The sequence below is a fragment of the Trichomycterus rosablanca genome, chromosome 27, assembly GCF_030014385.1.
Source record: "Trichomycterus rosablanca isolate fTriRos1 chromosome 27, fTriRos1.hap1, whole genome shotgun sequence".
In the NCBI taxonomy this organism is placed as follows: Eukaryota; Metazoa; Chordata; class Actinopteri; order Siluriformes; family Trichomycteridae; genus Trichomycterus; species Trichomycterus rosablanca.
The window spans coordinates 12,664,222-12,678,928 of record NC_086014.1 but is presented as its reverse complement, the minus strand read 5'-3'; the positions used below and the strand labels follow the sequence as shown (position 1 = coordinate 12,678,928).

General features: G+C 41.9%; 2 protein-coding genes across 2 annotated transcripts in view; one reads left to right on the top strand and one right to left on the bottom strand.

Annotated features, from left to right (window-relative positions):
- adam10a (ADAM metallopeptidase domain 10a) overlaps positions 1–311 on the bottom strand; it is a 34,694-nt gene extending 34,383 nt beyond the window's left edge. The window contains exon 1 of the mRNA XM_062989410.1: positions 296–311. The gene's annotated coding sequence lies outside the window, so the exon portion shown is untranslated. The remainder of the gene's footprint in view (positions 1–295) is intronic.
- A 253-nt stretch (positions 312–564) lies between these two features.
- On the top strand, positions 565–13,114 carry mindy2 (MINDY lysine 48 deubiquitinase 2). The gene is made up of 9 exons (XM_062989331.1): positions 565–1,359; positions 2,795–2,852; positions 6,134–6,198; positions 7,589–7,747; positions 8,425–8,527; positions 8,738–8,880; positions 9,162–9,332; positions 9,500–9,688; positions 9,940–13,114. Exons 1-9 carry the CDS (start codon positions 565–567, stop codon positions 10,102–10,104), a joined length of 1,848 nt encoding a protein of 615 aa, XP_062845401.1. The 3' UTR covers positions 10,105–13,114.
- The last annotated feature ends 1,593 nt before the right edge of the window (positions 13,115–14,707 follow it).

Sequence of the window (14,707 nt, the reverse complement as noted above, 5' to 3'; positions counted from 1 at the left end):
TGGAAGAAGTTTAACACAACAAAATTGGAAGGTAAAAGAACAGTCATTCATTGTTTACTGCAAATTACTCTATGGTACATTGTTTTTTGAAATCTGTAATCCCACTTTTAGTGGTTGTTCCTTTGGCAAGTGACCCACACTGTACCTGTACTGTATATATAATTATTAGATGGATTATTAGATAGATAGATAGATAGATAGATAGATAGATAGATAGATAGACAAGGAAATTCGTGAATTATTTTAAATCGCTTAATTTATTTGTTAATATAATTTTATTTTTGTAAACACGTACACACAAACACACGTGCGTCTTCCACCTTTGTTATTACGCGTTAAAATAAAGCCGACTTTAGTATGAGTAGTATGCATATGAAGCACAGTTGTGGCCAGTATCCTAGTACGTACTGCCTAGTATGCAAGTGCGCGGTTCAGCCAATCAGAAAACAGCGCGAGTGAGTTATTGGGTGCCTGCGAGGCGATGACGTATGAGGTAAAGACGTCGTCATGGCGTCGGAGGCGCTGGAGCGGTCGATGCTGCAGTTTTAGTTTTCTACAGTAGCCATGGAGGAACATGCAGGAGCGCAGCCGGGATCGGGCGCTGAAGCGGCATGTGCAGCGGAACAAAGCGCTGGAGACGACGGGAGAGCCGATCTGTCGCTCGCTGGTTCAGCCGCGAGTTGCACAACAAGAGCTAGCCGTGTTCCAAGTGCTAACGGTAATGCTAATGCTAACGCGGAACGATCGGATGTTTTGGAAATGATGGAGCCTGACAGAAAGGCAGCGCAGGCGAAAGAGGAACCGGAGCACAGAGGGGAACAGGCTGCACCTGTGTCTTCAGCTACGGATATAAAACAGGCTCCAAACTCGGAGTTAGTAAACAAACCAGGCAGAGATGAGCCCTCTATAGGCACCACTGTTCCTGTGCACACTGCTAACGCTGATTCCGAGATCCTACAGGACAGCCCCAAGCTACCCGAACCCAACACTGTGGGTCCGGACACCAACGCTGGCAAAGCCAAATCTACTGAGGAGTCTAATGGAGGCAGCCTTTCGGAAGGTCTGCCCAGTCTGGACTCTCTGGATTCCTTCTCTAATTTAAATTCCTGCCCCAGCTCAGATCCGGTCAGTGAAACTTTGGAGGATCAGGATAAAGCGCAGACTGGGGCTCATCAGGGTCAGCAAGTGGATGAAGGGGCCAAAGGTCCGAGCTCCAAAGAGCGATGTGGCCCGGTTCAGTCTATTTACCATATCAAGTGGATCAAGTGGAAGGAGGAGAACACGCCCATCATCACCCAGAACGAGAACGGCCCATGCCCTCTGCTGGCTATCATGAACGTGCTTCTGCTGGCATGGAAGGTAGGGGGTTGTTTGGATGCTTTGGTGTCATATCTGGTGAAGTTCTACCTTTACTGTGGAAGCTGACAGTAGAATATGTTCAAGACCAGAAAAACAAAAACACTGTAGCTGCTCCAGGCTTTGTAAACAGGAGAAAAACAAATAGAGAACATAGAAATAGGACATGGAATGAACATGGAAAATTCAACCAGCCCGTTTAAGAAAGTGAGAAGCATAGTGGCACAACTGGTAGAGAAGTCGGGTTAAAAATCCCCCCTTTGATAACTGTCTGTGCAAAATTTGGCATATTCTCCCCGTGCCCGTGTTAGTTTCCTACTAAAACCATGCTGTGGATGAATATGCTGTGCTGAACTGCCCTGTCTGTGATTCCTGGTGGCACTGGACCCACAGCGACCCAAATGAAGCAGCTTTTGAAAAATGAATGAAGCATGAGGCATGGATGTGGCTTTGAAGAGAATGCCAAACGGATGCCGTGAAATTGTAATTGGCTGCTAAGATTTAAAATAGCTGCCTGAAAAATCGCTGCAGCATAATAGGTTTTGATACTCGTCTTTATGTAGTGCAGTGGGTGCGCTCGGTGCCCTACAACTCCAGGGTTTTGTTTCTGTTGCTTTGGTTTTCACCTCTGGTTATTGTCTGTGACTCGTTCTGCCAGTGTCTGGGTCTGGGTGTGGATGTGGCACCCTGTGATGTTGTGACTCAGTGTTCCAGAAAGCACTTAACAAAAGCAGTCATGGAGTCTAAATCAGAAGGGATTTTTTACAGCATCCTCTGGAGAACCCCTCGGTAGACCCTTTCCTATTACAATGGTAGCTGTAATCTTACTGCTCGGCCCCCCCTCTAGGTGGTATCAATTAAAAAGTTAACCCAAGAACTGCCTATATACTGTATGTGATTTGTGTAATGTAGTGATCAGTGGCTCTGTAAATTCTCTACCTTTTTACTACTGGTGTTCAGCTGTCAGTTTCTATTCCTACAATCAGAAATTCTCTAATCGCAGCTTGAAACCCTGTCTGCATTTGCTGTTTTTCCAAAGCACTTTTGAAACCATATTCTCCAGTGTATTGTCATTTCTTCTTTATTATGCGTCTCGGTTAAACAGTGAAAGCACAGCTACGATTAGGCTTGGCTGAGGAAGTAGCTTTAGCCTAATTAGCCTGTTCATTAGGATCTGTATGAATCTGTCTCTTGGCTTCACACCGTGTGTGGAAACGGTTGCTACATCTAGGACAACACTTAAACAGGCTGGTCTGATGAGACAGCAGTCCTCCTAGGCTTTGATACAGACTGGAGCTAATTCTACGTGCGCAGAGGAGTGTGTTTACAAGTCTTTTTATATGTAATCCTAAACCTGCAAGCAATTGAATCAATATTAGTTGGATAGTGTTTGTGCAAACTAAGGGTTGAATTTCCATTTTCCCCATTTTTTCCCCAGGTGAAGCTGCCACCCATGATGGAGATCATAACAGCAGAGCAGCTAATGGAGTACCTGGGTGAGTGTGATGGAAATGTATCTTTTTTTTATCAGTATGCAATAATTACTAAATTATGTAGCCTCTGTTATAAGACCGATTCAGAGTCGATTCAGTGTCATTTGATGTTCTCGCATCTATATTTTTCTTTGCGAACATTACAGACTGCACCCTTGATGCCCACGCTTTACATAGTTTGCATTATTATCTTTGAACAGCTGACATTTTGGTTTTTAAAGATCAGCGGAATTCAAATGCAAAGGTTACATGCAGAACGTGGACGGAATATCAGGACTGGAAGATAAATCTGATGGCCAGTTCCCAGTTACTGTTAGATGAAGTAAACTGAGCGTGCGGTTTGACTGTCTATTCCAATAAGGGAAAGCTTGTGTTATTTTTTTAGCTTGGCAGATTTCAAGCACTAAATGACGGGAAACATTGCTGGTTTGGTCTCAGGCTGTAATTCAGGTCCTGAAGTGGTGTGAATGACAGGGTAGTAACAGTCTGCATGCATGAGATGGGGTGTATTCCCATCTTGCTCCTGGATTAGACTCTGACCAGGGGAAGGTGCTTACAGAGGGCTAATAAATTATTAAGATTTAGTGTTAATCTTAAACAATGGGCTAAATTGGCTGAGAAAAGGTGCAGTAGCGGCTTTATTTTAAATGGCTTTAGCATTCACAGATACAATAAAGCACTTTAAATGCCCCCTCTGCTCCATGATCTCATGATGGCATCTGGTATTTGAAAACCCTGTGGTCAGGTGATTACAGGAAGCTTTCGATTGGGGAATACCCCCACTAATCTAAGGGTAACTTGATTCCCTGTTCACCATGCCCACTTTGCCCACCAGGCTCCACTGACACTGATGGTGCACCCATGCTGTACTATGAGGTAGTGAACAGGACAGTTGGTCTCTTTTTACGGAGTTTTGAAAGATCCCAGTGTCCACATTTCCTTCCACTTCATCCACAGGGTTTTCTTTCTAGCATTTGTTGTGCTGTAAGGTTAATAAATGTAAATCACATAATTTGATGCAGCCTAATCTACTGGTGTTGATGTAATAAGTAGGAAATCTGAAACACAGCAGCTGCTGAGTTATGTGACGGCCTGGACGTTTTTGAAAAGACTCCAAATTAGTCATGCTGAGCTGGTTCAGAGAGCGAAAAAGAAATTGAGTGAGCTGTGTTCATACTTGTCATGTGCGCGCACATTCTGTACACGGCTTAATGATAAACAGGGACGAAACAGTCAAATACACACTATGCTTCTCATACAGACTAAATCTAGTCGTTCTTATGTTTTCCATTTTCAAAGACTTACAAATAAAAATGCGTCTTTATTTACACATCTTGCATTTTTGTATCTATTTGGAAAAATATTTGGTTAAATACATCCCACCCCATTGTTCACTATAGTCCGAGTGGGCAGTAAGTGTGAGGGAATCTTTCTGAATGTATGTTTACTTAAGGATGGCAGCAGGATCTTCTTAAATCAGAAGGCCTACTCCACCCAGCAAGAGCTCTGAAGTTCTTTTTCTGAAATATTTGAAAAAGGAACCCGAGGGCCGAATTGTGGATCTAGACTGGAAGCTGCACACACCCATTTCTCAGTAGTGTTTTTGTTGGCTAGTTTAATGGTGGAGAGTTTCAGCACTAAACATCAAGCTTCTGGGATTCAATTGCAGTATTAGAAGTAACGCTTGTATTTTATAAAGCTTCCCTTTTCATTTCTTTTTTGTTTCCTAACGTTTGTTCATTTGTTTTCTCTTCTGTTTGTTCATTTGTTCTGATCAGATATGTTCTGGGAAATGTTTTATGTAAATCCACTGAGATACATTACACTCTCTCTTGCTCTCTCAACCAACTTGATACAGGCTCTAGCTAACAACACTGAAAGGTCATAAAGACTTTAATGAATGGTTTGGGTCCAGTGGAAAGCATCATGCTTTATGGTCAGTAGCTCAGCTTCCTGGCTTTTTCTCATCTGGATAGTTTCCAGGAAGAGTTAGTAGCCTGTAAAAGTAAATGCTTGTATGCATAAATCACTGTGCTCAGGTTTTGATTTAGTGGTCAGTGCTGCTCCCCGTGGTTCTGAACCCGAGCTGTGTGTGTGTGTGCGTGTGTGCAGGTGTGTGTTGAATAAAAAGTGTAAGAGTGCTGAATGTTAATCAGGTAGCTGACAGGTTCCTTATGGTTGGAGTTTGACCCAGCTCAGATGGTCACTAAAAGTGGGAGCTTACCTGTCAGGTCTGTCTTGGCCCTGCTGGCATCTCTGCCTACATGCTGGGCATTAAGACTGGGGAGAAGAATAGCTTCGAGGACATGCGGGGGCTATTAAATTGCTCTTTGCTGTCAGGCAGGACCCATCGACATATACCAGATGCACACTGCTTCTCAGAACGCCCTTTGTATTTATTACGCTGGGGAAGCTCCGTCTCTCTCGTCTCCACTGTGTATTTCTGTCTACGGCTTCTTTATTGGAACGTGCCTGTTTGAACTTTGCCTGCACCTGAAATAGAAGTTGACAGTTGAATCTTGCATTTTGATTGGTCCAAGGGTCTTTACTTTTCTTTAATAGATGTGCCTGCTGCAGGCAACTAAATCTTTATATAAATGCACTTATTTTACTAAAAAATGTACAACCTCAATTCCTAAACAGTTGGGACAGTAGAAAAATAGTAATTAAAAACAGAAGCTTTGCTTTTCCACCTACACAGTGCTGATGCCTAATTTCAGACTGGCTTCAGACTTCATTTCAAAAGAGCTGGTTTTTATCCGGCAAGCTTGGCTTGGCTCCATAATTAAAAGCCGGTTGTTTTGGAAGTGTAAACCTGTGATGTCAAGGGCAGGTGGGTTAGACAATGCCAATTCTATAAAGACGTTAGGAGTAACGTTTTGTGGAAAGTCCAGTTTCTTAGGACTGTAATTTCTTGGGACTTTCTCCCTGTTAATCAATAAATGCATCTAATACTAATGTATAGCTGGTATAGTGGGTGTCAGACAGCCTCATGGGTTTAAGTGTCACTGTCCGTGAAACGTTTAGCGTTTTCCCGGGTGTTTTGTTTTCCTCCCACCTCCCGAAAACATGCAGACATTTTCTGCTATAAATTGCCTTTTTCAGGCTAAAGCTGAAATGAGCAGAGAGAGAGAGTTGCTGTTTGTGGCTGATTGCCAAGAACAGATGGTTCGTTAGTCGCAAGAGGATTCTGTCGATGCTCCATTTGCCGGCTGTTTTAATGAGCACTGGCTTTTTGATGTGTGTTTTCTCTCATTGTTTCTCCCTCTTTGTTTTTACCACAGGAGACTACATCCTCGATGCCAAACCCAAGGAGATCTCGGAGGCTCAGCGTCTGAACTATGAGCAGGTACGGCCCTCTGTATAACCTCTTTATAACGGAGGCCTATCAGAGAGTGTTAGTATTCACACAAGCACACATCCAGCCAGCTTGCTCACACTTTCTCACTTTGGCCTTAAAAATAGCTTTCCTGGCCTTGTTCAGTTCGAAAACGCTGCAAAGTGTTGTATAGTCGGCTCTTCTCTACAGAAGTGCTGCAGGTTATGTTCATGATGTAGAAATGACCTGATGTGTAGAAATTAACATAAAAATAGCAGAGGTGGTAAGTGGTAAATTGGAAGAGTTTTAGTGCAGACTGGATTTATAGCACAGTAATATGCATTTACCAGAGCGGCTCTGTAGTACAGTGGAACAGTAGGATAAGTAAGTAAATGTATATACATTATGTGATTAGTGCCCTATCCAGAGTGTATTCCTGCTCTGCGCTTAGTTTCTGAAATCCAGCATTGTTTGAATACTGTAATCAGACCTAAAAAAATTGAAGCTAATTAAAATTCCTGCAGACTTTGGTCCTTTTTCTGCAACAAAGCCACAGCGATCTTGTCATGTGTGATGCGTTGAGCCTCACAAGCTCCCTGTCAGCTGAGCTACACGTTTATTCTCCTTCTTTAACATCTCCACTCGCAGTGCTGAATCTATTTTGGTTTGCAGGCTGTAAAATCATGAGGATGGAGCGATTAAAATAGAAGTGTCTTAGATGCTCGTCAGTGTGTTTATGCTACAGCTCAGCCTGGGCATGTATGCTGGCTCGGCTTGTAAGTGTTTGATGTGTCTTTCTGTGCAGCTGTTTTTAGGACTGGGAATAGTTTTGCGATGGTCGACTCGCAAACCTTTTTTAACTTCTGTTTATTCATTTTTATCTTTTTCTACCCACTCCATTCATGTCCAATTGAAGTCTATTTTTCTTTCATTGCTGCTACCACACCCAAAAATCATATTTGCAGCAGTGAGATAAAGGGATCCTCATTGGTGCTGCAATTGTGGCCTCTGCTGGCTGGCTAAGGTGTTGCACAAAGACTGGGAATAATGGAGGTCAGATTTTGACTCTCTATACATGAATATCAGTACTGGTGCAATATTAAAATAAATTTTTATGCTTAGCAAACCCAAGTCTTTCCCAGTGTTTACAGATTCTATCTGACTTGGCCTGATTGTACTAATTTATATTTTGGCTGTTAGCTACATAATTACAGCACATTTGTCGCGTCTGTGCAAAACTATAGAAGCAAACTCAACACACCAAACACCATTACAATTAGGTGATTGGCTACATTATGCAAAAGATGAAGCTGTGTGTGTTTTATTAATGCTATGAGTGCTTATAGTCCCTTGTTTTGAATTCCCTCATATTTTTTCAAGTCTGAATGTGATTGTGATTTCTGACTGTTTTTATTCGTAGAACATGAGTGATGCCATGGCGGTCCTGCACAAGCTGCAGACTGGTTTGGACGTGAATGTAAAGTTCACAGGTGTTCGGGTGTTTGAATACACACCTGAGTGTATTGTCTTCGACTTGCTCGACATCCCTCTCTACCACGGGTGGCTGGTTGAACCCCAGGTGTGTGAACTCGATCCCTATTCTACAGCAGCTCTGGAGTAACACATTAATTATTCTGGTGATTAGAATACACTAATACAGCCATTACACAAGAGAATATAAACACAATGTAATCTTACACCATATTATCTATTGGGATTGTAAAACAGACAGACTGTCTCTTAATTAATTTGGAGGACCGAATCAGGTCTTGCATGTTTTATACATTGTGAGCTGGTTGGCAAGCACCGTTTGTGTTTTGGGGGTGTGTATTAAAAGTATTTGCCCATGGCAGCAGTACTTTTGTCACTGTTTTTAGTTGCTACAGCATGAGATCATCTGAATGCAGTTTGTGCTAAAAGCAATTAGGAGAAATAATGATGAATTTTCTTACTAAATGTTGTGTGTATCTGCCATATTCCTACACTTCTTTCTGCTCCATTAGTCTAGATCTTTCAGTGGTCAGTGTAATAATAACATATGGGGGGAGAGGGGTTGTCTACCTAAACTTCACCACAATAGTATCAACTATGATTTTTAACTGACAACACTGACCTCAAATGCTGCATGTAGTTTAAAGTGCTGAGCGCACATTGTAAGGAATGTACGCATCTCAGGACAGTAAATGTTTCATCTTCTGCTTCTGAGCACATAACTAGGTTTTTTTTTTTCTCTCTATTTGGTTTCTCTTTCTGTAGATGAGTGATATAGTAAAGGCGGTGGGAAACTGCAGTTATAACCAGCTGGTGGAGAAGATCATAAGCTATAAGCAGTCTGATAACAGCGAGTTGGCTGGAGAAGGTGAGATGTTAAAATTTCTATACTGCCTCTATTTCCTCTCTTAAATTATTCTTTCTTCCTTACCAGGTAAAAACAGTGTAAACGGGCAGAAATCTTCAAACGTGAAATCCTGTACTACAAAGAATAAACTAAACCGTGTTTTATATGTTACATTTTAAGGATTAAAAATAATTGGCCAAAGACAACATTCTGCGTTGCGTGTCATTTTAGGTTTCGTGGCGGAGCAGTTCCTGCACAGCACGGCCACCCAGCTGACGTACCATGGCCTTTGTGAGCTCACGTCTACGGTGCAGGAGGGAGAGCTGTGTGTGTTCTTCAGGAACAACCACTTTAGCACCATGACCAAATTCAAGGTACACACGCATTCGGAATGCTCGCACATAGCAGTCTTTGTTCAAAAGAACATGTATTAGTAAGAATTTTAGTAAATAAATTCCAGTCATCGAATTGAGAGCAGTGGAAGCAGCTCTTCAGTGCAGCCAGTAGAAGGGGTCTTATTCAAAAGCCCATGATTGGTCATTGTCCTCTTACTGTAAACAATAAGGCTCAGAGGAAGAGAAATCAACAGGCCATAAACACACAATATACGTGTAACATAGCTGGATGATGTGTGCACCTTTGTTTCGTGTGCCAGGGCCAGTTGTATCTGTTGGTAACTGATCAGGGCTTTCTGACGGAGGAGAAGGTGGTGTGGGAGAGTCTGCACAACGTGGACGGAGACGGAAACTTCTGCGACTCGGAGTTTCGTCTGAGACCGTCCGATCCTGAGACCGTCTACCAAGGTCAGCAGGACCAGATTGACCAGGTAAGGACTGCATATTTTCTTGTACAGACGTGTCGCCTCCTGGAATTTCCTTGCAGCACCAGCACTAATCTCACATGCAAAAGTACTTGGTGTGTTCACCTAAAATGTGTGGTTCGTTTGGGGTTGAGAACCTGAGGCGTTGAGCACGTGTGTACGAATGTGTGCAGGACTACCTGATGGCGCTGTCACTGCAGCAGGAGCAGCAGGTATCCGAGATGGGTTGGGAGCTTCCTGAGGGTATCAGTGATCTGGAACTGGCTAAAAAGCTGCAAGAGGAGGAGGACCATCGGGCATCTGAATTCTACCAGGAGCAGGAGGAGGAGCAGGAGCAGGCCGCTGTAGCTGCGCAGGCCCAGGTACACCATGCCCAGATATGGTACAGCTATAATACCATCACCCCCTTTTAGACCTTGACCAGATATTTGGAGTCTCCGCAGCACTGCATGATGTTCAGTCTAGCATTTTCTAAAGCAATAGTTCATTTAGAGCAGGTTCCTAGAACAACCAGGAACTAAACATTGTCTTTAGTTCAAGGGATTTTTTACAGTTATTTGACTTTAATTCACAGTTTTGGTCTGATGCCCTCTCTGTCGACGCTCTTTTCTAGGTGCAGGCAGCAGGTGGCGCTGTGGCTGAAGGAGCAGTGGGAGCCTCTTCTGGAGCAGCAGCAGCTGCAGCAGCAGCATCTGCCAGTCCAGGAAAGCACAGCTCCACCAGCGAGCGCAAAGCCAAAAAAGAGGCCAAGGAGAAGGACAAGTGCGTGCTGCTGTAACCGCTGCGGCTGTCTTAGATTTGACTGAACTGCAGAAGCTGGTCGCTGGACACAGACTCGGACCTACGCGAGGAGACCGAGTTGGGCGGAGGAGAAGAGGATCTGCTGTTCCTAAGCCACTGGTGCCTGACGTTGTTTACCCTCAGCGCTTCGAACTCGGTGTAGAGCAAACTGGAGGGACAGAATCGCACTACGCCGCAGGGAGAGCTAGCCCGGCCTGGCTGCAGCCCACGGCTTTTATAGCTAAATGTACCAGAGGGGGAATTAACGGCAGCAGTTTGCGCTCGGTTTCCATGACAACAGTTGTTTATAAGCATTTTTATATGCTGTTTTATAGCTGATATATTCACACTTCTTATATATACAGGTAAGGGTCAGGTTCAGATGCTTTTTTGGAGCTTGTGTTTCGGACAGACGATGCAGAGAGGTAGCAGGCCTACGTATGACACTCGCGCTGTACCACCGTGTGCCAGTCAGCTTCTGGGCTTTAAGGGTTCATGCCAAACCTTAGCAATTGACAGAGAGGGACATGAAACCATTGCTGTTAATGTATAGAATTTTTGAGATTATTGCCAGTAGGCGAAAGAGATTAATGCCAGTAGGGATGGGCGATATTTATCTATGATACCGACTGTTTCACGTGGATGTATTTTATTTTTCTCCCTCCTACGTTATATTTTTTATTATTATTTCAAAGGGGTTTGCTGGTAATCTCTGATTCTATACCAGAATTGATGGGACACACATTTTATGAGCAGAAGACTCGTTAAACACTAATTGCAACAAGCATGCCTGCTAAAGCATTTAACAGAAGTTGAATAGCCACTTGTTTGGTAGATTAGCCCAACAGCAGTTTGAATCTTGCCTGGTGTAAAATGGGTTTTATAAGTTTGAAAGCTTTTCATAACATTACTATCGCAATAAATTCCATCGTTGTATGCTTTCTGAGAATATTGTGGATAATATTGGTTCTTAGGAATGACAGACTTGTGTCATGCTCATAGTAACAAGTAGTTGGCTGGATAATAAAATCTATTTTTGTACCAACTATCCTTCCTTTTTGTATTTTGGCTTGTTTTTTTTTGTACAGACTTAATTAAATATGACTATAACCCTCCGAAACGGAGCACTTGTGACCAATAATGAGGATATGCTCAGAAAGTGAATAAAGATGTGAACGATTGTGATAGTAATGATGTATCTATCGCCTGTCCCTGTTTTCCTTTTGGCTGTTTTATTGTCCTCGTGACTCAGTGTCTCCTGATCCTTTCGCAGGCCTCGGATTCAAACAGGCGTAAATACGTCTGTGTAGGGTCTTTGTGTGTACTAGACCGTGTATTGTTACAGTTCAGCTTGTACATGCTGTTAGTTTTCTTGCCAGATGTGTGCTGCGTCAGTGTTGAGAAGTAGAGTCCCGATTTCAAGCGTTTAAGGCGCATGCACTACCCGTCGGTCGCCACTTTAACATGCTGCCATGATCCCGAGCTAGACTAACCCACCTCACGTATTCACACTATTGCATTCAATCGTAACAGATCACTTTATATGACGTACTGATGATTATTTTCTTTATTGTTTGTGCCACGGCTGGAGTTGTGTTCACACTACTTGTGATATTTTGCTGTGTAAATACATGTATACTTGCACATTAGAGCTAGCTACGTGTAAGAGCTCGCCCCACCATGTGCTACTGCCTTTTTCTGAGGCACAAACTCTTCCTATTTATACATTCCAGCTGGATGCCTTTACCTCCAGTGTTGTGTTGAGGTTCAGAACCACACACTTCTCTGCTGGGACAGTTGATCTTAACTGCATTTTATGGACTGTGATGTCCATTTTATGATGTTTTTGAGTTTGGTTTGCCCCAGTATTAGGATGAGTTTGTTTGTAGTAGAAGAACGGGTCCTAATCTCAATCCGGTGAAACCCAGACAATGCACTTTTCTATTTTTTTTTGTGTGATTCAACACACCTGAACTATTCTTAATGCATCATTATGACTCCTAAACATTTAACTTTTGGATTAAATGAATCAGGATGAGCTCTGCAACTACAAGGGCTATATTTAAAAATTTTAAGTTGGTAAATGGGTAACACGTAATGAATTGTGGATATAAACATCAATAGAACCAGATAAACTGAGATGTAGCTTTGATTCCACCAGCCATTATATTATTATATACTTGCGGAGCTATATAATACATCCTTTCATTAATTAGATTAGCTTTATGGGTATACAGTTAGTGACTGTAGCCTACTTGTTGCTCTGTACACTGTCTACCCCATTAATCAATCAAAAAGAAACCTAACAGAACCTCTACTGACCGTATATTATTTGGGTGATGGCTCGTTCTCAGCACTGCAGTGACCCTAACATGGTGATGACAGAGTAGTGTGTCCTGCTTTCAGATAAGTGTCTCAGGCACAGCATTTTCATGGCAATATAAAAAGAGTCAGAAGACAAACAAAGGTTACTGACTTTGTACTCTATAAAATAAAGAATAAAACTCTTATGACCACTGAGAGTACAAGACAATGATATTTAATTAAATGAAGGTTGATGCGACAAAACGGTTCACCTTTCAGCCCTGGTGGCTCAGTGGGTGAAGTCAGGGTGTCGAGTACATCAGTATGAGAATCTCAGAAATCTTTTTTAGTAGCAAGCGCAACAAGAGAAATGTTGTTTTTAAAGCACCATAAAAAAGGATTGAAGGAGATTATTTTCAGCTGCTTGGACAAAATTTTATGGCCTGCCTAAAGTCCATTTTTATGATAAACTGAACTGTCTATTGAATAAATCATCGATGTGTTTAATACATGTATCTTATAATGGCTGAAATATATTTCAGCTTTGGAACAATAAAAACTGCACTTCTGTCTCTCAGCGTGCCAAGTTTTGACTTTTTGAGCTTCACGTTTGCTCATGAGTTCACGAGACTTAGACTAAGCTGTAAGTTCTGTCCCTCAATATGCTTTAAAGCAGACACGTAGCCCTATTCATATTTATCATGTGTGCATCAGTATTTAACAGTTAGGGGCACTTATAGGTTAAAAGATAGATGCTGTACATAAAGGTGCACATAACACCCTTGATCAAAAGATGTATGTTTATTCTTATAAACTAGCAGATAAGCTAAATAGACGACCAGGTAAATTGACTATAATCAGATATTCACATCTGCACTTCTAATTATGTATTGATGTCCCAAATTATGCAAATATGAAGACGAACAACAGGCAAAAACATTTTAAACACAAAGGGGTATGGTTTGTGTGGGTGAAATTCTTTAAATTCACACCATTTTCATTGCTCCGTCATGCTCCAGTGCAGACATATAGGCTTATTTTCACTTAAGAAAAGCTTCCGTGGGCTAATTCTGAACTGGCATTATACAAAACATCTTCCTTCTAACAGCAGGTCAGGTCAAACAGTGTATGCGATATTATCTATAGTGTTGTAAGGAAAACTAAATTGCAAATGACTTCACTTTATTCACATCATGTTAGACAAAAAAAGCAGTGTGTGGGTTCCACCGGGTCCGTGAGTAAAACCTAGAGTACATAGTCGGTGTGGGCTGAAGTCACTCTGTCCTTTACCAGTCATGTGTGGCCAAACTCTACATAAATACGCTGTACAACATTTATAATACCTTTTCTATGACAGGCAGTAGTAGCTGGCTAGACAATCTGTAGACTTTTCTATAGACAAAGAACCACTCAGGCCTGCGGAGAAGAAGCTCGGCCACCTCTGATGGTGTTGCACACGGTTTGCTGTGCCGGCTTCCCCGCTGAAGGCTAAATAGGAGACCACTGTCATATGTCTGTAACAGGTAAAGCACAGCAGTACGTAATACAGGCCCTTGTTTTATGAAAAACACTAAAACATTGTTTTCTTTGCACACTAAGTGACAAAAGCAGGTGCAGTGCTGTGATCCTCCTGATTGATTTACTAGTGATAACTCACTTTCTTTCTGTGGAAACAGGATGAGCTGAATTATAAGCAACATAAAACTTGCATAGCAACAGATGGACTATCAAGAGTAACCACTGGATCCAGGGTTCTTCTACACACTAATTGCTTGCTGGCAGAGATGTCACAGTGATTGCATTTTAGCTGAACATGTGATGACTGATGACAGTAATCTCAAGTTATGTAATAATTGTGACAGGCCTCCTGAAAACCAATCATTTAAAATCTTATAATTGTTTCCTAACTGTAGGAATTGTAATTTTTTTTCTACTTTCTGGAACTTAATACTTAAATATTACTTGTCACAGGGTTGTTTGTCAGGCCTGTTTATAGTTCATTTTTGACCAAAATAGGGTCACCGTAATTGGTTCTAAACTTTTATAATGAATAAAATGCACTACGTATTAAGTTGCAAAATGACTTTGTTTTAAGAAAAAGTTATTTGAGCAACAAGAAAAGCCAGTTAAAACATTTTATATTATATTGCATTATAATAATTGTGAGCTTAACAGGGCTAAAGGCGAAGTTGTTCAGCCATGTTAAAGCACTAGAAGTGCTGCATTTGAGTGTTCAAATGTATCGGCTCACTGAACTATTCCTGTAAGAATGTGAATACAGATTAATTATCTTTGCC

Bases quoted from the DNA above. Each gene is read 5' to 3' on its own strand.
- mindy2 (XM_062989331.1), top strand. From the start codon at position 565: ATGGAGGAACATGCAGGAGCGCAGCCGGGATCGGGCGCTGAAGCGGCA. The intron at 6,199-7,588 runs GTACGGCCCTCT...TTTTATTCGTAG, and splicing joins AGCGTCTGAACTATGAGCAG to AACATGAGTGATGCCATGGC. The intron at 9,689-9,939 runs GTACACCATGCC...GCTCTTTTCTAG, and splicing joins CTGTAGCTGCGCAGGCCCAG to GTGCAGGCAGCAGGTGGCGC.